This window comes from Podarcis pityusensis (assembly GCF_964106645.2).
Source record: "Podarcis pityusensis genome assembly, chromosome: 4".
In the NCBI taxonomy this organism is placed as follows: domain Eukaryota; kingdom Metazoa; phylum Chordata; class Lepidosauria; order Squamata; family Lacertidae; genus Podarcis; species Podarcis pityusensis.
This window is the reverse complement of record NC_138027.1, coordinates 83,636,851-83,660,818: the sequence shown is the minus strand read 5'-3', so window position 1 is coordinate 83,660,818 and position 23,968 is coordinate 83,636,851. Positions and strand designations below refer to the sequence as shown.

The following is a 23,968-nucleotide window of genomic DNA, read 5'->3' as shown; positions in this document are numbered from 1 at the left end:
CCCTTCATCTATAACTTTCTGGAATCAACTAGAAGGCAAATACTAAAACAACACCTGATCCTAGAAGGCAATACTAATTTTCCCAGAATCTACAAACATGGAAAACTGGTTCATAATTATTATTTAGCAGCCTAAGACATCATAGGAAACCATAGCAATTTTTTCCACACAAGTGATAAGTATTAATCTTTAGCCAAATTTAATTAAACAATCTTTAATGCAACCCCACACTACACCTTTCTTAAAAAGAAGTTTAGGGAATCAGTAGGTTGTTGCTGTTTTTAAAGCCAGGCAAAACACATGTCATCACCTGTAAGGGCAACAATGTGGTTTATAACCAATAATAAATAGTGGATCTGATGTTCTTCATTTTCCCTAAAACAAGAGAGTTGTGATTAACAAATAGTACATTTTCTAGGAGAATATACTAGAAACTCTCCAAATGCATTCTATAAACATTTTGTATATGAAACAGAAGGTACAAAAATGGAAATGGTTTAAGTGAATGTAATATTTTCATTATGTTATGCTAATATGGATTGGATGTGTGTATCTTTCCCACACACTGAAATTATAACATATAACTAAAGGAACATTTCCTAATAGAGAATCAACCTGAATTGTTGCTTCTGCTTGTTGGATCTGCCTTCTTAAAGGAGTCGCCTTAATTTCCAAATGGCTCTTATTTCACACTATTGTTGTTCACGTAACAACCCTTATGATCTAATAATGTTTTAAGTAGATCACTAGCTTTAGTGATTTGCTCATTTTAAATTTAATGCATTTATTATTAAATACAATCCCTCTCCCATAAATGATAAGTCAAACAAATATGTGTGGATGTCAAGCATGCTTGAGTTGCTAAGGCCATAAATTGGCATCACTGTGTGTAAAACTAAGCAAACAGGACAACAAATAGAGCCATTAATGTTGCTTCGCTGAGGCTGCTCTTGGGCGCACACACAGCAACTACCAGCTATAAGCATTGCACTACCTTCACTAAAAAAACCAAGATGAATAGATTGTGGAAATCAGTGTCACTGTTGTTTTATTGTCACTAGTTGCTGTTGTCAGGTAATTCACTTGGCTATGTCACTGCTTTCCAAAAAGCAAAAGCAAAAGCCAATTCACCCTTTCAGAATTAATTTAACAGAGTCTAAAACATTCTTCTTAAATTTTATCAATAACGTATATGTATTGGTTTAGTTTACGTTTCCATGAGTGAAACTTCTTATTAAGTATAAGTTACATCCTAGAAAGCAGTGCATGGCTTTCTTAGCCAGGAAAAGCATTTCAGTATTGAAACACCTTGTGATAGGAAGGATCTCGTTTCCCAGAAGTGCAAACCTTACATGCTAGTACAAGTGGAAAAGTATAGAACAAATTAAACTGAAGAGGGGAAGGGGTTTTGTTTGTTGTTGTTGTTGTTGTTCTGAGGTCTTCCTAGTTTTAGTTATGGCAGGGATAATGCTAGCTTTGTCACAGAATCTGCAGTTTTCAAAACTCGGGAGTATTACCAGAATAGGAAACTATCTGATCTAAGGGAGAGAGTGCAGGTTTCCCATCACACTGATTTTATGGTCTGTTTGCACTTTGATCAAATCCATCTGAAGCAGGAATATATGTGTGTGTGTGTGTGTGTGTGTGTGTGTAACAGCTCCCTCCCACCACCAAGAGTGCACCGCACTGTGCATAAAGACAGAAAAACCAGAAATCTAAATCCACAATTGCATGATGCACCTGGTGTATCAATATAGGTAAGACTCCTCAAATATAGTTCCAATATAGTTAAGACTCTTCCAGTTACTGTTACTTGAACTGCCTTTCCTTGGGAGGCTCACACATCTAATGATAACCATGGTTAAAAGAGACAAAATGAAGGAACGGTGGGGAGCCCACAGCGCTAGACTGTTCAAAGAAAGGGAAAGAAATTCAGCAAAATCAGCGTTAAGGTTCAGAAATGTAGTGTTAAAGACAACTGTCCATGGTTTTCCAACTGGTGACAGAACATTCCCAGTGTGTTAAGAAATGTAATGATTAAAAGTCAACCATGACCGGAGTGAGCCAGCTACAGAGGCTGCAAAAATAGGGTGTAGTGGGAATTGGGGTTCCCCCACATTCAACACTCTGAGGATTCTCCACTTCAGCAACTGTAGATTCTTAAAGTGACAGTGCCCCAGAATGCCTGCCTTGCCTTCTCATGCTATCAGTTTTCTAATACTGAAACAATGGGCTGTATTATAAAATACAGAACACACTAAATACTAGTTATTACTTCACTCAAAACACAATATTTTTATATGGATCTTCATACAATTTATTCACGGAAAATCTTTCTCTCTGCTTGTCTTCATTAAACCTTGCTTTCTTACCAAAAAAATGCCCTCAATGCATTTAGATTATTGACACAGGAAATAATTATTTTCTTTACTTGATTCAATTCACAAATTACAATTATAAAACACGTTTCTCCTTGCTAAAATTGTGCTTCAGATTGGAACAATGGGTGATCATTGCAAATATGAATTGTCTCTTAGAGCTGCTTCGTGCTGGGATTTCTTTGTATTTATAAATTATAAAAATCTACAAAATCTAAAGGCAAAGAGACAGAGGACAACAGAGGGAATAATAAAGGTTTAGCGGATTTACTGTTGCATCATGTTATCCTTCCAAGGCTGCCTTCAGACATTAGTATACACAACCCTTTGCTCCATGCAGTGGGTATGAAATATACTTAAATCTGTATAGAGCTCCCAGGTTTCTTATCCTCAGCTTCAGAGGGTGGGATGGGACACAAGTTAGAATCTAGTTAGCAGATATTGAAGAGCAACGTATTTTGTTGTAGTTACAGACCATTCACAAGCCACCTAGTTCAGTTGAAATAGTTCGAAGAACACTGATTTGGACACTTTGGTAAGAATGAAGATAAAGTAGCATAAAATAATCCCACATATTCGGTATCACTCCCTTTATCTGGCATTAATTAATATGAAACAATTATCTTTCCAATTCTATACCAATAATTACCAGCCTAGACTAGAATTACCACTTCAGCCATGAGCATTAACTAGAAGGGTGGATAGGAATCCATTCATTTACTTCTCTTTGACAGCCCTGACTGCGAGTGTGACAAGAATATCTAAACAGTTGTGGATAAGTCCTTGCCCATTCATTACCTTAACCAAATGCCATGATTTGGTTGCGGACCAAGCACTTTAAATGCCTGTAAACCCACTTCTGTACAATGGGCACAATTACTTATCTCACAGACTTGTGGTGACATTTTTAGCTTGTGATGACATTTTTAGCTTAGCTGCCTCTTAACGCCCTGGAACCATCCAGTTTTGCTCATCAAACTAGGCGGTTAAATAAGGCAAGGGCTTTCTTTGCCAGTCCCAAAGCATGCTTATGTACTGAAAGCAAGGGTTCTCGTTCACATTACTAAGAGAGGGGAAGAGAGTTTCTTCAGAACAATGAACCCAGAGACAGCCTCAGTTTCCCTCCTGTAAAATGGGCACAACCCTAAACTACGAGTTGGAGGTTTCTCGCACTGCAAGCTCTAGAAAGCACCCAGAAGTGGCAGTTTCCCCCCTTCTTTGCCCTTTACCAGCGTGTTGGGGCCCAAGTTTGGAAACCACAGGCCATTCTTTCCAAGGCACAGGACACTCACTCACACACATATACACACACATACACAAAACACACACACACACCTTGGCGCCGCAACCTCCTCTTCTTGAGGCCAAAGATGCGGACCTTGGAAAAGATATCCACAAGGTTCCCATTGCAAAGCCCGCGGTTCTTGCTGGGGCTGTTGCGCCTCCTGCTGGCCGAGGGCCGGTCCCAGTGCTGCAAGTCGCGCGCCTGGCGCTTCTGCCGGATCAAGCCGCTGGCGATGGCCGCAGCCATGGCCTCGGTCCGTCGCCGGGCGCTCCGCGTCCGCGAGAGCCCTGCCCAAACGCAGCGGAGACGGGCGCGGGGCTTGGCTCAGCCGAGGCGCCGACCCATCTCCGGAAGGCCAACTGGAAAGAAAAGGCGCGGGTAGGGGCGGCGGCGGCGGCGAGGAAAAGTCCTCCGGTCACCACATGGAGTCGCCTGGCTTCAGGCCGAGCGGGAACAGCAACAAGCAGCGCCCGCGGCGGATGCCGTGTCTTCGCCGCCCGGCTTATTCTGCCCGCTGGTCCATGGCTGCCGCCGCCGCCGCCGCCGCTCCGGCCGCCGGCGCCGTGTCCTCCTCGTCGTCGGGGCTGCCTCCGAGTGCCTGAGAAAGCAGCATCTGGAGAGCGCCCGCTTCGGCTCCGGAGAGAGCGCGCGAGCCTTAATCGCGGCGCTTCAGTCCCACCCTAGCCGCCACCCCGCCACACACTCACTCGCTCGCTCGCTCGCTCGCTCACACGCGCTCACCCTCCTTCTCCCTTCCCGAGACGACTGAGGGAGGGGATTTGTCCTTGGGGTGGGAGCGGGGGAAAGGGAGAGGGGGGGAAAGGAGGAGGGGTAAGTCGCACCACACAAAAACCCAGCAGCGAGGAGAATGCTAATCAAAGGGAAGGAGGCGAGGGAAAGAGGGAGGTGGGCTCAAAAATCCTCGCCGCGATTGAAGGGAGGAAATTGCTTGTCGCCGAGAGAAGCCCACGCGGCCGCCCCTCGGCTTCCAGTCAGGCTTTTGTGACTGCCGGGAGCTTGTGTGTGTGAGAGAGAGTGTGCGTTGCGCGGGCGCGCGCGTAGGGCAGAGCGCGCGCGCGCGCGGTTCATCTTCGTGTGTGTGTGTGAGAGAGAGAGAGAGAGAGAGGCGGAGGAGGGGTGGGGAGAGATTAGGGGCTTGACTGAGGGAAATTATGCGCGGGAAAGTGTGAGACGGCGCGCGCACGGATGTGAGAAAGAGAGACGGAGAAGTTGTAATTTGGTGTCTCTTTACGCCTCTCTCCCTCGCTCCAGAAAGTCTCAGCTCTCTGGGTGAAAGTGCAGCCGGGAAAGCGACAGACTTGCTTCCCGCGCTTCCGCGACTTTCCCCCTCGCGTTCCCGCCACAACAGTCTTGCCTGCCCTGCTGCCCCACCCCGAATAAGCGGGCGCCCCGCGAGACCCCGAGTTCACCGGGGTTAGAATTACGAATTAACGGCCAGCACCGTAACGCATTAAAGATTCGCGCGTGTGGTGGTGGTGTGAGGGCAGAGAGGCTCTTCCCTACGTAACCGCGACAGACACTGGCGTCGCGCGCGGGTCTCTTTGTTGTCCCCGCCGAGGCGGCTCTCTCTGAGGGACATTTGTGGCTGCTTCGCCTACGGCGGGGCTGACGGGGTTACTCTGGCGGAAGGACGCGGCGGGGATGTGCGCCTTCTTAGGGCCGGCGGCGGGGGCGCGAGGGTCACAAGTCGGCGGCGCCCAAACCCAGCCTTTCCGCCTCAGCAGCGGCGGCGGCGCCCTAGTCTCTCGGGACTCGGAACCGGACACGCTGCTGCTTGAGGGGAAGACTAATTCCCAGGCAGGGGAGGGTGAGCTGGGAAGGGAAAGAGAGAGAGAGAGACAGGCGCGCTTTCTGCTCCAGAGCATCAGCGCCAGCTAGGGCTTCTCGGACGCAGCCAGCTGACCACAAAGGCAGCCTTGGCTCGCGATCTCTCTCGGGCTTGTCTTGTTTCCAGGAGGAAAACAGGGAAGGGAGATCGCCCAGGCGTTCAAAGGGCGGGCGAACCGGTTCCTCTTAAGATCATCTTTCAAAACAGGACGGGCTCCGTAGCTTCTATTGCCAAGCAAACACATTGAGTTGTACAAGTGGGCACCGCTAGATTTATTGAGTTCCGTAGTGGCCACTGAAAACTCAACTTCACCCTGTAGTCTGTAAGGCTGGAATTTGGCTCTCGTTTTTTAAGTTTTATGAAAAAAAGAGCCCCGAGATTCTGTGATTAATTTATTTGTCTGCCAAGAGCTCAGGCATGTAATTATGATAACTGCGCGCTCCAGTCAAACTCTACATGTCTGCTACAGATGGAGGCTCAGATGCGGGGGGGGGGGGGGACGACTCATATTTGTTGCTGGGCACGTGAGGTGCATTTTCTTTCATTGGCACCTTAGCACAACAACGTCAGCTAAGGCAAGCAGCCCCATTGTTTGGACGTCCAACCTGGATTGATTCCGAGCTTTACCAGTGTGGCACCAGAATGAGTGCCATGTGGTGCAGTGGTTAGAGTGCTGAATGATGACCTGGGAGACCAGGGTTAAAATCCCCACTCAGCTGCTAAGCTTGCTGGGTGACCTTGGGCTCCTAGCCAAACCTACGTCACAGGGTTGTTGTGAGGATAAAATGGGGATGAGAACTGTGTGTGCCACCATGAGCTCCTTCAGGGGTGCCAACTTGAATAAAATATTTGGGGGGGGGCAGGTAAGTCCCACCCCACACAATCAATCACAAGACACACACACCGTTTGAATGGCAATGCCTATCAATTGGGGGGGGCTTGTTGCTCCCTCAAATATTTTATGGGGAGGCAATGGGACCTCAGCCCCTAGGATTTGACTCCTATGATACAAATGCTAATAATAATAATATGGTATGTGAGGATTCCAGACATAAATCTTCTGCAGACACACCCATAATTGGTACCAGATTAAACAGCCACCAGTGGCGTAGCGTGGGGGGTGCAGGGGGGCCGGCTGCACCGGGCGCAACTTCTGGGGGGGGGCGCTCACACTCGCAGCTCTCTGCCCCTACCTGGCTCACTCCCTCTCTCTCACTGCAGTGCTGGCTGTGCGGATCCGATCCGAGCCGCCGGGGTCGCCGCCCACTGTGGAGGGGGGTGCCAGGCGTGCGGGTTAGGGGGCGCAAATTACTTGCCTTGCCCCGGGTGCTGACAACCCACGCTATGCCACTGACAGTCACTGCCCAGATAGTTATACTGAACAAAATGGATTTTCAATTATGTATTAACTATAACATTCACTTGTGAAACTTCAGTAACTTTAGAACCCCACTCGCTATGTGAACTTTCAACTTAGACAAAACCCACTACAAGCCTATGTAAGGAAATACTATTTAAGAGATACATACAGATCTACAGCTTCCTATCCCATCCAAAGCATCTGATAACTGGAAGATTGGACGAGCAAGAAAACTATTTACAACCTTGCTCATTCTTCCCTTTCAAAGGGATCTTTTTCAACTTTAGCTGAACTTGTGGGCTTCAGTTGAAGTTTAGGTGAAAAAGTAGTGCTTACATTTTTTTTTAATGTTTACGCACACCCTTTAAAGCAAAATCTCCCAAATATGAACACCAGAGCAGTCCATTGTTTAGCTGATTATTTTGTGTCTCTAAAGACAACTGTCAGCATCCTCTTAAATTATTTTATTAACAAAGCATAGTATTTACATTGAGTAGAAGATGTTATGGTTTTAATTCCATCCTCCAGCTTCAATTTTTGTTCTTTTACATTAGACCAACATGCAGAAGCACATTTTCAGATATCTGGAGAATGTATTTTTGTGCTTCTGTTTTTTTGTTTTTTTGAAGTGAATAAATGGAAATGCAAGCATTTATATTTTGTGCCAATACAAGGAATTCCTCCTGCTAGAATTTGCCCAATACAATTTACTGGTATTAAGCACTATTCGTTTCATCTGCATTTTGCTTTGGAATATATTCTTCAGCACACAACATAATGTATCATTTTTCAAAGCCCAATGTTTTCTGCACAAATATGCTGTTTGCAAGGAACAGCTTTGACAAACTGCAGTGTTCTGTGGGAGCTTTCTCTTGATCTCCTTTAACTGCCTGCTCACTTCAATCAGGACCTTGGACAGTGCAAAACAAAGGGCTCTCATGGGGCCTGGTAATATATGCTAGTAAATAGGAGAGGGTTTTTAGTATAAACATCCCAATTAAGGGCATGGGAAATGAGATACAACTATATTTAGCCTTATACCTAAGATGCCCCACATCAAAAACACATGTCAGATAAAGCCTTCCTCAGTAGTTTTCATAGAATCACAGAATTGTAGAGTTGGAAGGGACACCAAGGGTCATCAAGTGCAGCCCCCTGCAATGCAGGAATCTCGACAGAAAGCCCCCCATCCAATTTGAAACCATGCTGAACCCTGCTTAGCTTTGCAATGTGCTAGCAGTTTTGATTGCTGCACCACATTTTGAACATGTCATGCTAAGTTCTTCACTTTGAACAAAAATGTGAACAGCAACCATTTGATTCACAGAACAGTGGTAATAATGGCAAGGTTGAGAATAGCTTGTCCTCTAAAAGCTTTATATACATTAACACTAATAACAGTAATACTAAGTATGTTCCATTCAACATTAAGCACATATTTAAGTCCCATTGCTTTTATTGGGGTAATATTATGAGTGTTTATGGCTCCAGTCTTACACACACTTATTTAGCAGTAAGGTAAAGGGACCCCTGACCATTAGGTCCAGTTGTGGCCGACTCTGGGGTTGCGGCGCTCATCTCACTTTATTGGCCGAGGGAGCCGGCGTACAGCTTCTGGGTCATGTGGCCAGCATGACTAAGCCGCTTCTGGCGAACCAGAGCAGTGCATGGAAATGCCGTTTACCTTCCTGCCGGAGCGGTACCTATTTTTCTACTTGCACTTTGACGTGCTTTCGAACTGCTAGGTTGGCAGGAGCAGGGACCAAGCAACAGGAGCTCACTCCGTCGTGGGGATTCGAACCACTGACCTTCCGATTGGCAAGTCCTAGGCTCTGTGGTTTAACCCACAGTGCCTAAGTCCTTTTAAATTCAGCAAGACAAACTTCTGAACAGGCATTATAGGATTGCACTGTGATGCTGTGATAACTAATCCTTTCGCCTCTAAAATATTACATATATTTATAACACATGGTTATGATTTCTGAATGAGCACTTTGTTTGCCAACAAGATCAAATGTTTTAAAAACAGCTTTAAAATGTTAGAAAATCGAAGACAAAATGCACATACAATTGTCTACCACTGCTGTACTCCCTCATTATGGATTTTTGCTACATAGGAAAGAAAACAAGTGCAAACCTCAAGCATTTTAAAAACAGCTTGAAAAAGAAGCCACTATGTTTGTTTGTTTGATGGATATATATTTGTTTTTTATTTGCACTAAACGCTGTAAATAAAAGACCGTCCAAGAGGATACCTATTCTATCCAGTGAAGTACTCTAATAGCCACTGTGATACATTGATAGGCATCTTCCTACATCATGTTCATTTCATTTATTCTAAATTCTATAGTCTCACCCAAACTGAATCAGGTCATACATTTGCCAGTCTCAGTCTATGATGGCGGGTGCACAGAAAAGGGGGGGGGTTATAGTATAGAAAAGAATGCAAATAAATAGTGGAATAATGTGGAAGGTGTGATTTACACACACACACACACACACACACACACACACACACTGGAAAACAAAAGTAAATTCAATTCTTCCTACTTCTAATCTGAAAATGCAGGATAGTTCTTTACAGCAATAGGTGCTCCAAGGGAAACTCAAGAGAGCCATCTGCTGTCTTAAATCTGTGATAAAATATTTGCACTTCAAACTAGAAAAAAGGGATTTGATAGCAGTAAGATTTTCAGAACATGAACATACTGCTTGCTTATGTGGCCACCAACTAACAAGGTATGGTTTTAGATTGAAGACAAGTGTCACACTCTCTATTAAAACATTCACCAGTTTCTGATTAAAGACAAGTATAACAAGTAGCAGTAAAGGGGGGGGGGGATCTTTTAGATTCGTTTTAACTCTCCTCCTACCAGTTCATTCCCAGGTCAATATCTAAAGTGCATTGTTACATTGTAATCTTGTGTATGATTGGATATATTAATATTGGCATTATAGAGCCATTTCCACCATTGTGATTTGACAACAATACACTCTAGTGACTAAAAAAATATCACACAGGAAGAATCAAAATACATGGCTGCTACTAGGAAAGATTTGTGTATGAAGAGATCTGTAAGTGACTTGAAAGGACTTAGTTTTTCAAAAATGTCTGTGTACATTAATCCTTTTTCTATCCTTCCAGTAGCTAGGCTGTCTCAAGGCAATTACCGTACTTCCTTAGATGACATGTTAACAGTGTTAATCCAGAGTCTGTGGTAAGCATATTTTGCCAACTCATTATCTTCTTAAAGTCAATGAATAAAGGCAAAGGTATTAGAAAAAAGAAGGAAAAAACAAAGAAAAGGAAGAAGGAAGGAAGAACAGCACTTTTGATTGCTGGAATTACTGCAAAACAGGACTTTCCCCCTTAATAACTTGTTCTAATGAAGAATAGTAATGCTTTGGTAAATGGGATAAATACTGTCCAGACTTGTTATCAAACAATCTGTAATACGTTTTGCTGAAGCCTTTAAACCAACTTCCCAACAGATCTGTTATTTTCTTGTGCAGTAACTGTAATATACAAACGATTGAATTTGTCCTTGTTAATTTCATATCATGATTTTTGAGGGACAGTGTAATTCTGAGCTCAGTGGAGTTTACTGCTAAATGAGTACAGAATTCCAGCCTCTCTCCCTTCTTTCAGCAGCTCTGGCCTAGTTGTCACTGAGATTATGAAGCTTGTGTCTGGCCTGCACCACTTCAGTCTGCAGGGGCAGGCTCAAACGTCCATAGAAAACAATTAACTAAAAGCCAGTATGTTTGCAAGAACATTTATCCTAAAAAGTGGGATATACATATTCCAATAAACAAATAGTTTTCTTTGGATGTGAGAAACAGTGTTGGGAAGTAATGCAGGGTGTCCACACATGTTCAGTGAATGTGTGATGGAGTAGTTGAATCAGACTTGCCAGACACACATCTCAGTGGCTGCAGCTTATTTTATTTATGACACTTATAAACCCAACTTTTCCTCCAAGGAGCTTAAGGCACTGTGGATGGTTCTTCCCCTCCTCATTTAATCCCCACAACAAAGCTGTGATGTAGGTGAGGCTGAGAGGCAGTGGCTGACCCAAGCCTAAGTGAGCTTCATAGCCCAGTGGGGATTTGAACCCTAGACTCCCAGGTCCTAGTCTGACACTCTAACCACCACAATGCACTGACATTAGTAAGAAAGGCAACTGCATGAACATAGGGCTCTTTCCCACTGACACTGAAATACACAGCTGGTAAGCAGCATCAGGGTCAGCAGGTGTAATCTCTTTCAGTGAATGCATGCGTAAGTTGTAGGAAGATCCTTATGACGTATTTGTAACCAGTTTATTTACAAATGTACAAACAGGATCGGAAGCAACCAAACTCTTAAACCCAGGCAGCACAACCACTTATCCTGACTCAGGTTCCCAGAAGAAGGAAGTATGCCCCAAACCTGCCTCAGTTTTAGCCACCCGTGTCCAAATTCAAGTTTGCTACAATTCATTTCACCCAGGGATGCGGGTGGCACTGTGAGTTAAACCACAGAGCCTAGGACTTGCCAATCAGAAGGTCGGCGGTTCGAATCCCCATGACGGAGTGAGCTCCCATTCCCCGGTCCCTGCTCCTGCAAACCTAGCAGTTCAAAAGCACCTCAAAGTGCAAGTAGATAAATAGGTACCGTGCTCTGGCAGGAAGGTAAACGGCGTTTCCGTGCGCTGCTCTGGTTTGCCAGAAGCGGCTTAGTCATGCTGGCCACTTGACCCGGAAGCTGTACGCCGGCTCCCTCGGCCAATAAAGCGAGATGAGCGCCGCAACCCCAGAGTCGGTCACGACTGGACCTAATGGTCAGGGGTCCCTTTACCTTTACCTTTTTACAATTCATTTCACTGGTAAAAGTGTGTGTGTGTGTGTGTGTGTGTGTGTGTTGCTAGTTTATCAGTGCATGAGTACTGAGCGAGGAGTCTAATGTCTTCTGATAATTGTTGATAGAGAACTAGGCGATAGCAGTCATCCTAGTTTAATTAACCTAGAATGCACAGTGTGACCTTGCCTAAGTGGGCTAAATTGTAGTTCTGTATTGAACAACATTCTAAATTAATTCTACCCATAGAATTTTAAGAGCATGGGGGTGAGAGGTTCTTTAGCAGTTGTTGGACTCCATAATCCCCTGACTATTGGTCATGCTGGCTGGGGAGATGGGAGCTTGGAATCCAACAATATCTAGAGGGCCACATATTTTCCATCCCAAATTAATGCAAAGACACTGTGGCAGATGTGTTTGGGGGGGGGGGATTCATAGGAATGAACCAGCCAGCAAACATGAAACAGCACATCCATAATTCCTGTTCATGTCCCTTTGAGAAATCTGTCGCTAAAATGATAGTGAAACCTGACTTGTGCCTGTGGGTTTCAAAACATTTGAAATAACTTCAGCTGATGGTATTCATAGCCATGAACCTGAGGGAAGCCTCGTGCTAAACTTTTTGATAAACTATCAAATGTTGCCATCTTAGATTGAACAGTGTAATTATGTATTTTGTTTTTGTACCATGACAAAGGACAAAATATGCTGGAGATAAGAAATAAATTATTTTCTTTATTCAAGTGTTACCAGATCAAATGAACAAAGGAAGCTACAGCAGTAAAACATGATGCAACAATTTCAAAATCCTTATTTATGGACACTAGAATTAAATGGTTTTTGAACATGGAGAAATACTATGTATCATAAATCACAGTAGATGAGAATAAAAATAGATTGATGTATACTACATTGCAAACCCCTGCATTATTTGTTGGTTAGTGGTACTAAAATAATCAAAGCCAGACAGACAATGGGTAGAAATTATACTTTCTAAAATGAACTCCATCTGTTCAAATAGAAGTCTTGTAAATAATGTTACAGGAGCCAAATCTGGGTTGCTACAGTCCTCGCTCAAGACTCTAACCACTACAGCACATTTGCTCTCAGCACTCTATAGCCACTCTGACACCTCAAACCACCAAAACACAATGAGGAAAAACCACACATGAATGAGAGTTTAACCAAAACTGTTGGAAGGTGTGTTGCAACCTATCGTTGTATGTCTTGAGTTGTAAGGTGCCTAGATTGGAACTTAATGTGGTTGTGAAATCCACATGTCTGGCTTAATGTTTATGTATAATGCTAATACTTTCTGGACATCCATGTCACATAGCAATCCACAGGCCACAAACATAGCTGACTGGGCCATCAAAGGGCTGTATGATGCATTCCAGCTGGTGCCTCAACAGACAGGAGCGTAGAAGATTACCTTAAAACCAAGTCACCTAGCCATTGGACCACTAAGTCTCACCAGGGTTTCGAAACACAAGCCTTTTCAGCCCTACCTAGAGATGTCCAGGATTAAACCTGGGACATTCTGCATGAAAAGCATGCTCCACACTGAGCTACAGTTCCTATCATATCACTGTCTCATGGTCATGTCTGTCGCAAGAAAGCAAAGAAGAAAAAACAAAAGGAAATTTCTCAAGGGATGGTAGATTCTGGCACAGGATAGCAATTGTTTGAGAGGATCACCTATCGGCTGGAAAGATCCATCCAGATGCTTCACTAGTAGTTTTTGATACTTCAGGAACCCTGAACAATAACAAAGCTCTTCACCTGATGAACATAGGCATAAGATTCGGAAAATATAATGGTCCAAACCAAAGTAAACACAGACAACTGGCCTTTAGCAGCCAATACTGTAGCATTAACTTTGCAGCAATCCTTCACTGAAATTAACACAGAAAACAAAACATTTGAGGAAGAAGTAACACCTAATGAGAAGAGAATACTCCCTAGAAAAGACCCTGATGTTGGGAAAGATTGAGGGCACAAGGAGAAGGGTATGACAGAGGACGAAATGGTTGGACAGTGTTCTTGAAGCTACCAGCAGGAGTTTGACCAAACTGCGGGAGGCAGTGGAAGACAGGAGTGCCTGGCATGCTCTGGTCCATGGGGGTCACGAAGAGTCGGACGTGACTAAATGACTGAACAACAACAACAGCAACACCTGCATAATGAGCTAAACAGTATTTTTAGTCTGTGTTCAAAGAAATTATATATTGCTAAAGTATACTTTAATATATATAGAGAGAGAGAGAGAAAGAGAGATTTATCAGTAGTGTCTGGTTAAAGAAATCGTTATGGGGCTGCCCATAGAGGTCTCTTTTCTACAACTTCATGCTGCACTTCCAGCTACATTTCTGGGCATTGTCCCCATCTTATGCCTGCTGCACTAAATGGATATGGGTTTTTCCCCACTGAATTGTTATTCACTGTGAAAGTTATTCCTTGCAGCAGAATTTATTTATTTTTAAAAGGACTCTGCAGAAGTAGAACTATATATGCTTGCATTCAAAGTGTTGTGCTTTAATACATTGCTGTACATCACACTACAGCACTCAAATCACTCAAGCTGTACCATTAATCCAGGTCACACACAGAACTGAAAGTGTGTCTTTTCAACAGCAAAGAAGCATATACATTTAATTAACTGTCCGGAAAAGTGTTAGCTAGTCACTTTCATCCCCCCTCCCCACTGCAAAGGGAAACACTCTGTTTCCTACCTAGAGCAGGATAGAAATAAGCATCTATAATATGCAGACAAAATACACTTCTAAGGAAACAGAAAGGCAGTATTTGAAATTGACTTTAAATTAGTTTTCCTGAGCGCATGCCACCTCCCTCCACCCCCACAAAAGTAAATATGCACCAAGAAGCTGAAATGGTTTCGGATTTCCATTCCTGAGCTAAAATTTGGCTGTCACTCAAGGATGTAAAGCTTATGCAGAGATGTGCAATGGGTAACAAGTAATGGTGAGACACCACTTGCTGTGGTCTGAAAATGATGCAACCAGTGCTAATAAACTTAAAGCCTACTTAATTAAATAAACTTAAAGCCTATTTAATTATTGACTTAAATCTCTTCCACTGAAATCGATGGGTCTAAACTTAAATGTTGTTGAAGTTGCCTGGGTCCTGCCCACAATACATTTGCAGGCACGAACCATTATAGGAACGTAAGGGGCGCTGTATGTTAAACCACAGAGCCTAGGACTTGCTGATCAGAAGGTCGGCGGTTCGAATCTCCATGACGGGGTGAGCTCCCATTGCTCGGTCCCTGCTCCTGCCAACGTAGCAGTTCAAAAGAACATCAAAGTGCAAGTAGATAAAAAGGTACCGCTCTGGCAGGAAGGTAAACAGTGTTTCCGTGCACTGCTCTGGTTCGCCAGAAGCGGCTTAGTCATGCTAGCCCCATGACCCAGAAGCTGTACGCCGGCTCCCTCGGCCAATAAAGCGAGATGAGCGCCGCAACCCCAGAGTCGGTCACGACTGGACCTAATGACCAGGGGTCCCTTTACCTTTAAGAAGTTGCCTTACACTTTGGCATTATCTCTGCTATCTGGCAGTGGCTCTGTGGTGTTCTTGGGATGAGCCAGATTGTAAATATGCAAGGTCCCTGCCATTTGTAAACAAGAACCCTCTGATAAGAGTGCTATATTATTACACACCCATGGGAGAGTCATTATAATGGTTCATAATGCCTTTTCTCCACTGAATTCCCATCATTCATCCCTGAAAATATTAAGTCACAGAGAGTTGAAATTTACACTAATCTTTTAGATGCTAGAATGATGGAAGACACTGAAGGAAAAATGGGGGCAGTCTGCCAAAGCTCACATCTCTGTGCTGCTGCTATGATGCCACTCAGCTGATGGCTTTGCAAGAAAAGCCAGAGGGAGAGCTTTTCTATGGGAAAACGTTTAGAAAGATGGAAAAATCCCAAGGCCTTGTTTTGGTTATCAGAGGGGGAGTAATGTTCAGGATATTCTGATTTACACCAGACAATGACTTAACTGGAGAAGGTGATTGTGATCTCTAGACTACATAGTGTTGATTTGAGAGGGGTGGGGGGTTCTTAGTTGGTGGGAAATGTCTGGACTAACTAGAAAACCCAAGCCTGAACTCCAACTCCTCTTCCCAATGAAGCAGAATGTTGGAAGATTCAGGACAGAACATAGCACAACTACGATATTTGCTCCCACAAGATGTGGTGATGACCACTAATTTGGAGGGGGATTAGACAAATTCATAGAGAATAAGAGCTCAAAGTCATTCAGCAAAATTAGACTCAGGGGAGACAAGGATGGACTTGAAACAACACATAATGAGCTTACTATGGAATTCACTACCAGCGTTTGAACAGCATTAGACTTTCCTATGATTGATGTATGTCAGTGCTTATTAGCTACAGCTGCAATCCTATACACAATTGGACCATGTCTGAGTAGGCATGCAAAGGACTACATTGTATGACACATAAATGAAAACTATGTGTTTCGGTGGTGGCGCGGCAACAGGAATTGCCATCATGCCCAACCGATGCATCTCCCAGAGGCTGCTAGCTGAAGCAAGACAGAATGTTGGATCACACTGACCTTTGGTTTGATCCAACTAGACATTTTTGTATTGATAGATGTGATGTTCAAATGGCACCAACAATTAAAATCTCATCAAAAAGCTGAATGTCAAATTTTACTTGCCTTGCGCTTCTGACAAATAATATCTAGTAACTGTGCAGGGCCTTTCACACTTCACTGAAAGGAACATCAATAATCTTGGCCGATACTAAATTATTTTGTGCTCTACAAAAACCGCTGGGGATCTTAAACCAGATTGTGCAAAGCTGAAGTTATTGCATTGCTGCAGGTCACTAATTCAGTCTTCCACTTGTATTATTATTAGCAGAAGAAGTAATTGTAAAGTTCCTAGAAAAATTAGGTGGGTCTCCCCCCCCCCCCAAAAAATACAGCAACAACCCTCCAGACCTAATTTAGAATGCACCTGTTTAATTGTTATTTGTAACAATAGACTGACTTATTCTATAAAGTGCAGTTGCCCGATTTGCCAGCAGTGGACACTGTTACACTAGTTATCTGCTCAAAAATGAGAGGAGAGTCTGCAAATGTGCACATAATCTCTTGCATTTGCTGATCGCAGTGTTTAAGAAATCTGTGCTGAAAGGATGCATCTATCCTAAAACTATGCCAGGATATTGCTTTTCATATATGCATCGGGGATAGAGACTTTGCTTTAAAATACCGAGTAAATTTAAACATTAACCACAAACAACTCCTTTATCAAGACCAACCAAGATGCACAAATGCAGTGCTAAGAGCTTTTGAGATTCACAGATGTTTCCATCAAATTTGGCATTACACACACATATGAAAAATGTATTTCTGGTGCACGACATAATGTTGGGCTCAGCCTGCAAATTTGTTTCATTCTTTAAAAGACAGGGGCTCTCTGAATTCCTGTCAGGTTATACCTAGTGCAAAGTATCTCAGATAACAAGAAACTGAAACAGCAAAGACTGTTTCTTTTGATACAATGATTCCCTTTGTAAACAGATAATAGTAATGGAGAAAAGAATAGTTTATATTATACAGTTTTTAGTTTTTCTTGTGTCAATAAAAGCCAAATTGGATAGAATTATCTACTGTCTGAGACTTCAGTCCTGAAGCCACTCACCAGGTAGTAAGCCCCACTGAACTCAACACGACTTACTTCTGAGTAAACACATAGAGGATTACACCAGAGGTAGCCAATGTGCTGCCCTATGGATGTTTCTGGACTGCAGCTCCCATCATCCCTGAGCACCGGCCATGTTGGCTGGAGGTGATAGGAGTTGGAGTCCCAAAACATTTGGAGGTTACCATGCTGACTATCTCTGAATTGCACTGTAAAGGACTAGAGGAAGGTTAGGCAAAGTCCCATTTGCATAGGTAGAAGGCACCTATATCTTCAGCTTTTCCTTTCTTTCTCCAGTTACAGAATTCCTTATATATCTAGATTCTGAGCTCTATTTTGTTTTGTTTGTGTTTTGTTCTTATGGAAATATTCCTCCAACACAGTCCGTTTGAGGCTTAGCACAAAAGGTGGAATATTGACTTGAAAGCCTCAGGATATTATGTGATGCAAATCAACCAACATTTCAATATTTATTGCAAGAAGCATGGAGTTCCTGGCACAACTTGAAAGCTTATCAATATTTGTTGCAGGGTAGTCACATTTTTTTTAAAGCGACTTGACAAACTTTGACCTGTAGTTTTACATCAAAATCCCACTCCAAACATGTCAAAACGGACAAGATAATAAAGTGCAAAACCAAGCTAAGTAAATACATTTCATAGAAGCAACATCCAGAAAGGAAGCTGAAAACCATTTGCTAGGAAAGTATTTATCTGAGGCTATCAGAAGCTAGCAAAAATGTACCAAGAGATACAGGGGTGGAGAGTGCTGATTTAAAACAAACCTTAGCCTCAACACCCTCATCACACACTTGCTTTCGCAGAATATAATTTCTGGATTCAATTTAAACATTGGAAAAAAATAAACAATAATGTAAATGCCTTTTGTGATAAAGCACAGCGGAATTCCTGTTCTAGCATTAAAAACTGTTTACCCTGATTATTGTGGCCAAAGCATTCTGTCACTCCTGAAGCATTCCCCCATGTGAGTGACAAAATTGATGCTAATCCTACCCCACCCTCTGGTTCTGGCTTTCTAAAAAACGGAACTGACAGAAATCATTCATAGTACAGAAATCAACTTCATAGCTGAGCTGAACATAACCTTCAAATCTAAGGTTTCTCACTGTTCTTCCACAGTCCAATTCACTTCTGGTACGGAAGACATAGCACCAGGGACATTGGGGGTTGAGCTCACATTTTGTTGTAAAAATTAGGTTTCTCAACCACATTCTGGAACGTGAACAGCCCAGTAGGGTGGTCATGTGTCCAACAGGGAAGAGTCTCCTATATGAGTCAACAATGCAATGCAGCCAGAGGGAGGGGAGCTAATGCAATTCTAGGCTGTATCGTGTCCAAATCAAGGGAAGTAATAGTACTACTCTTTTCTGCCTTGGTCAGAACATACCTGAAGTACTGTGTCCAGTTGTGGGCACCACAGTTTAAGAAAGATATTGGCAAGATGGAATGTTTCCAAGGAAGTTGACCAAGATGATAAAAGGTCTGGAAACCAAGTCTTATGAGGAACAGGTGTTGGGTATCCTTTGCATGGAAAAGAGGTGATATGATATCTGAAGTATCTGAAGGGCTGTCACATGGAAGATGCAGCAAGCGTATTTTCTGCTGGTCCCAAGTGCAAGACCCAAACCAATGGATTAAAATTACAAGAAAAGAGATTCTGACTAAACATTAGGAAGAACTTTCTGACAGAAAGAGCTGCTCAACAGCGGAACAGATTGCCTTGAAAAGTGGTGCACTCTCCTTTTTGGGAGGTTTGCAAACAGAAATTCTTTAGTTGTGATCCCTGCATTGCAAGTGGTTGAGCTAAAATTCTATGATTCCATGGTTCTATTTTGGAGGGCTGTCAGAGGACAGTCTTCTATTTTGAAGGTCTCCTCTATCTGAAGGGCAGTCTGATCCAAGTCCAGTTTAAATATAAGTAACTGTAAGAATGGAGAGCAACAGCCTTGAAGTTGCCCATCATCATCTAGAACACCTGATCTGAAGACTAAGCAAGCATGCAGCTCACTATTTCTGTCTTCTTTTTCGGGGTGATTATTTTCTCTCTCCTTTTATTTGGCAATGGTTAAGTGCCCACACTAGACAACAGAAGCACCAACAATGCAGCTGTCCTTTCTCTCATGTTGTTTAGCTCACAGGTAATTGTGTTTAAAGATGATGCTGTAAGTAACTCTTTCTCGAATGCCCTTTCCACAACTGTCATCCAGGCTAAGAGCTTATCTGCTTTCCTGAGCGGCCAGTCTTGACAACATGTTATGAAAGGATTAGCCTTCCTGTTTAATGTCAACTCTTTTTATAAAACCAGACCAAAGAACAGTAGGTTGACATTCATATTATTGTTATTTGGAGAGAAAAACAAAGAAAAACTGTACTGCAAAACAAAAGCAATGTGCTAAAAAAAAAAAAAAAAGGAAAATAATAATAATTAATTCCTTAATCAGTTGCTTAAAATCTTTTACATATATATATATAATAATGGAGAGAGGTTGGCTGAGCAATTTGCTGCACAAGTTACCCTTAACTCATCTATTTTTTATAACCTAATTATGCAAATCAAGCAATGCCCCAAACAGTCTGGAAGGCAGAAGTGAACAAATGCTCTTTATAACCATCCTTGAAAAATATTGTTGTGTACAAAAGACTCACTTCTCCAGTCTTTAGGGATTAGATACCAGATAAAGAATGTGTCCTCCACTACTGAAACCCCTTGGGGGAGGAGAAGCCAGGCAATTTGAAATCATAAAAATCAAAGCATTTTATCTTCTCGCTTTGCTGCTACTGCAGTTATTTTCTAATAAGTAATTCCAAGTGTTTTTCAAATGCCAGAGTAAGTCACACCATTCTAAAATAGCCCCCTCATCTCTGTATGGAGTTTCTGTGGCAAATGAAATTTGAAACATTTTTACATTCTTTTTCAAGTGGACGCTGCCAGGCCATTAAAAAAACCCAGGCTGCACTCCTATATCGATTTAGGATTGAGTTGCATTGAGATCAATGCAACTTACTTCTGAGTATGCAGGTAGATAAGTATACACTATTAGGTCACAATCTTAGCACCTCAGTGTTGATGACTGGAGAGCAGGGGTAAAAGGCAAGAGTAGTTTCTTCCTTGCAGACCTCTGGTAGCAAGCCAAAACTCCTGGGTGCTGGGTCCCAGGGAGCCCCTGAGGGGCCAGTTGTGCTAGGATAGAGCTGCCATAGCAAAATAATAAAACTCCCTGCCCCCCCCTTCCACCCTGTCCAGCAGGATCCACCAGGGCTGCAGATACAGCAGAGGAGCTGCTTCTTCATGTCTTCCTAGCCCTCCTTAAGGTTGCTGTGCTACTCAGATATATATGTTGTAGTAGTTAAGAAAGGACCTCCAGAACGAATTAAGTTCTTAACCCGAGGTAAAGCAGGAATGAAGTACCATTTTTAACCTGAGACACATTCCCTTCTGGGCAACACTGTGGTGGCAATATGCCCCTGGCAGGACAAAGTAGGCTAGTTTCTACATGCACACACGCACACATGCCTGAGGTTCCCCATTTCTGATATAGAGAGTCCTGATATGGCAGGTAGTATCAGAAGGTTTAAAAATGGCAGATTTAACAAGGTAGTGATGCCTTTAACATAGACTGCAACTAACATCTTTTCAACTTTGTTAGTTGCAGTCTATGTTAGTTGCGTTCCTGTCTTGCCAATTCAGTTCAATAATATCCTAACGCAGTGAGCCAAGTCATTAGATGTCAGCTGTGCCATAAGTTGCTTTTAAACATTGTATCTAAGCCAGTCTCGCCATGTAATCACCACCTTCTTCCTGGAGGGTTGACTGTTCACAGTGGAATGCATTGATTAATGGAAGCAATAAAAGTTAATTAAGAGGGCAAGCAAAACCAAAATGTAGGGCCTTAGTAGAAAAGATGACAGCTTTGGACAAGCTGTTTGTTGGGATCAGAAAAAGTAGCCATATTGTGCTGAGCTTGAATTCCACTGTGAAAGCAAAGGTCGAAGGAGAACCCTGCTTAACTCTAGAGAATTACCGTGATTTTCCTTATGAGGCTTCCATCTCTACTTCACTTTGATTTCCTTTACTTGTACATGCACTTTCCCACAAAGTCATTGCTTTTCATTTCTACAGCACCTTTGAACGTGCAGAGCAATTTACACTTCTAATTTTGTGAATCATCTGCTCTCAGAAGACCTTGTGAGGGAGGTTGAGTAGTTAGTCAGTAAATGTAATAGCCGAACAGAGACCTGCACCCACCAAGCCTATCAAAATCAACCTCAGCATACTATCCACTGCACCACACTGGTCTCGAGTCACCATGTTACCTGATGTCTTTGCAAGAAACTGCTCCTATTTGAATAAACCCTAAAAACTCTGGAATGCCTACTTCCAAAGGGACAGAGTCAAAACAATAACAAAAACAACATTCTTCATAATTACTACTAAGTATTTCACATACTGAAAATGACTGTCTGTGCATTAATATCCTAAATCTGTAAGGCTGAAGAAAATTGGCTTGGTTCTATGAATGTTTCCAACAAAAGTTGTGTTGAGCAGGGGTGTGGAACCCATAGTTCTCCAGAGCTGGTTGGACTACATCTCCCATCTTCCCAAACTACTGCTGATGCTGGCTGAGGGGCTGATGAGAGTGGGAGTCCATTTGCAAGGCCACAAGCTTCCTATCTCTATTTCGGAGAGTACAAAATAAATAATCAGTTAAGAGGCTATGTGGGAATGGCATCAAAGTTTGCCATGTTTAGGGACTTGTCAAGGTCCATAACTTGTCAGATGACCCACCTCTGACCGAAGAAACTAGACCCATCTCCTATTTCTTAACAGAAGAAGTGCCTCTTAACATTAAAAAAATGTAGGAATGCATGAATCACACTCTGTTGCCTGTGCAATGAGGAAGACAACAGCTTGAAGGAAACCCACAGCCTGGTATCAGACATGATAAATCCCATTGATCTCAATGCCCATGCAGTGATTCAGATCAGGGCCAGTGCAATGCATTTTGCTGCCTGAGGTCAAGGGTGGTACTTTCTCCTGCGTCCATGTACAGAAAATGACTGGAATACCAGCAGCTGAAACACCTCAGCCCTGGCACCGGGACAGTGTCTTCCACCACACCTGAGGATGGCAGGTTAACTCAGAAAGCACAGGGCAGGCTGTGTGGAGCAAACCACTCTTGTCTTGTAGCATTCCCCACACCCCTCAGCATCTGCCACATGAGGTGACTGTCTTGCTCTGTCTATGTTAGGGCCGGCTCTGAATCAGACTGCAAGCTTTCACTTCCACTGGGTGGTTGTATCCCTGTTTAATGCTTTTTTTGCATACATTGCTATAGATAAAATGAGTGCTATTATGCACAACAGCTGTAATCTGCTGGTCCTAAATGCTATGCATATTCAAACATGACTGGTGTTGACATGCTTCTAAGTTTTCAGTGGATATAATTGAATTTCATGTGTTGAAGTGGCAGTCATTCCTCTTGTGTGAGCGATAAGGTCCTTGGAGTGTCCCTGCCTATATATTTTATCTATTTTCCTGTCACCTTGGTTCACAATTCTGACATGTGAAAAAAAAAAAGGAAGGAGTACAAAAGTCTAGGAGCCTGATCACTGGTAAACAACATACATGAGTTGGCAATTCATAGCGGGCAGATAAAACCCTTCATAAAAATTCATATTTTAAATATGCCTGTATTAATGAGCCATTGACAAAATGGTTTGCTGTACGCCTCAGCAGCCAATTATCTGCTGCATTAGATAATTGAGGTCTACAGGTTAATTCAAGTAGACAACACTTATCAAGACTCCATGTATCTCCAGACTGTCACTTCAGCCATACAAATGAATTAATCATTTCTCAAAACTGGAGATGGAATGCTGGATCAGATCAGGACAGGCTCATAGCATGGAAGGTGGAACAGGAAAGAGGTGGAATAGCATTGCTCTGCCTTGTAAAGTTTTCTGCCTCTGGCCCATATAGCAATGACCGCTCCCCGCTTAAAATGGGGGGCGCCCTTTGCGTGGACGCGTGCAGCCCTAGATCTGGAGCGACCCCATCAGCATAGGCTTGGCTTTGCCTTCCCTCAGGTGGGATACCTGGAGGTCCCCGCCTACCTCAGTCAGTTGTCCAATCCCACCTGGGGGAAGCGTTGCCAAGGAGACCAGGCCAGGTAGGGGGAGGGATTACCTGCCCACACAATAGAGGGAGGATCTTACCAGGGAATCCTCACTTGGCTCCAGAGCTTCTCCCACCCTACCCACCCTCAGTTAATGTCTTCCTTTGCAGGTTAACTTTTCTTCATAGGTTTTGCAGGTTAACTTTTCTTCACAGGTATGCGGGCGCTGCTACATTAAGGTCGCTGTTAAAGGGCCGGAAAGGAATTTCCCTGCATTGGCAGGTTTCGCCTTTCCCGTAGCAAAATGTCACAACTTTGGTGGTATCAGGCCTTGGGCAGAATCCTTTAGTCCATCTTCCTCTTTGCGGCGGCGATACCAGGGTTCCCCGTTAAAGGGGTTTCTGAAGGGAGGCTTTGACC

At 43.2% G+C, this 23,968-nt stretch overlaps 1 protein-coding gene across 3 annotated transcripts in view; it reads right to left on the bottom strand.

The window, feature by feature from the left end:
• Positions 1-23,968, bottom strand: part of FGF14 (fibroblast growth factor 14) — a 292,035-nt gene that overhangs the window by 94,712 nt on the left and 173,355 nt on the right. Inside the window, exon 1 of one of the 3 annotated variants that reach the window (XM_081003295.1) lies at positions 3,714-4,704. The exons of the other annotated variants lie outside the window; for them this stretch is intronic. Within the exon in view, the coding sequence (XP_080859421.1) occupies positions 3,714-3,909 (196 nt within the window). The 5' untranslated portion in view covers positions 3,910-4,704. Of the gene's footprint in view, positions 1-3,713; positions 4,705-23,968 lie in introns of those variants that run through there. 3 annotated transcript variants of the gene reach the window in all.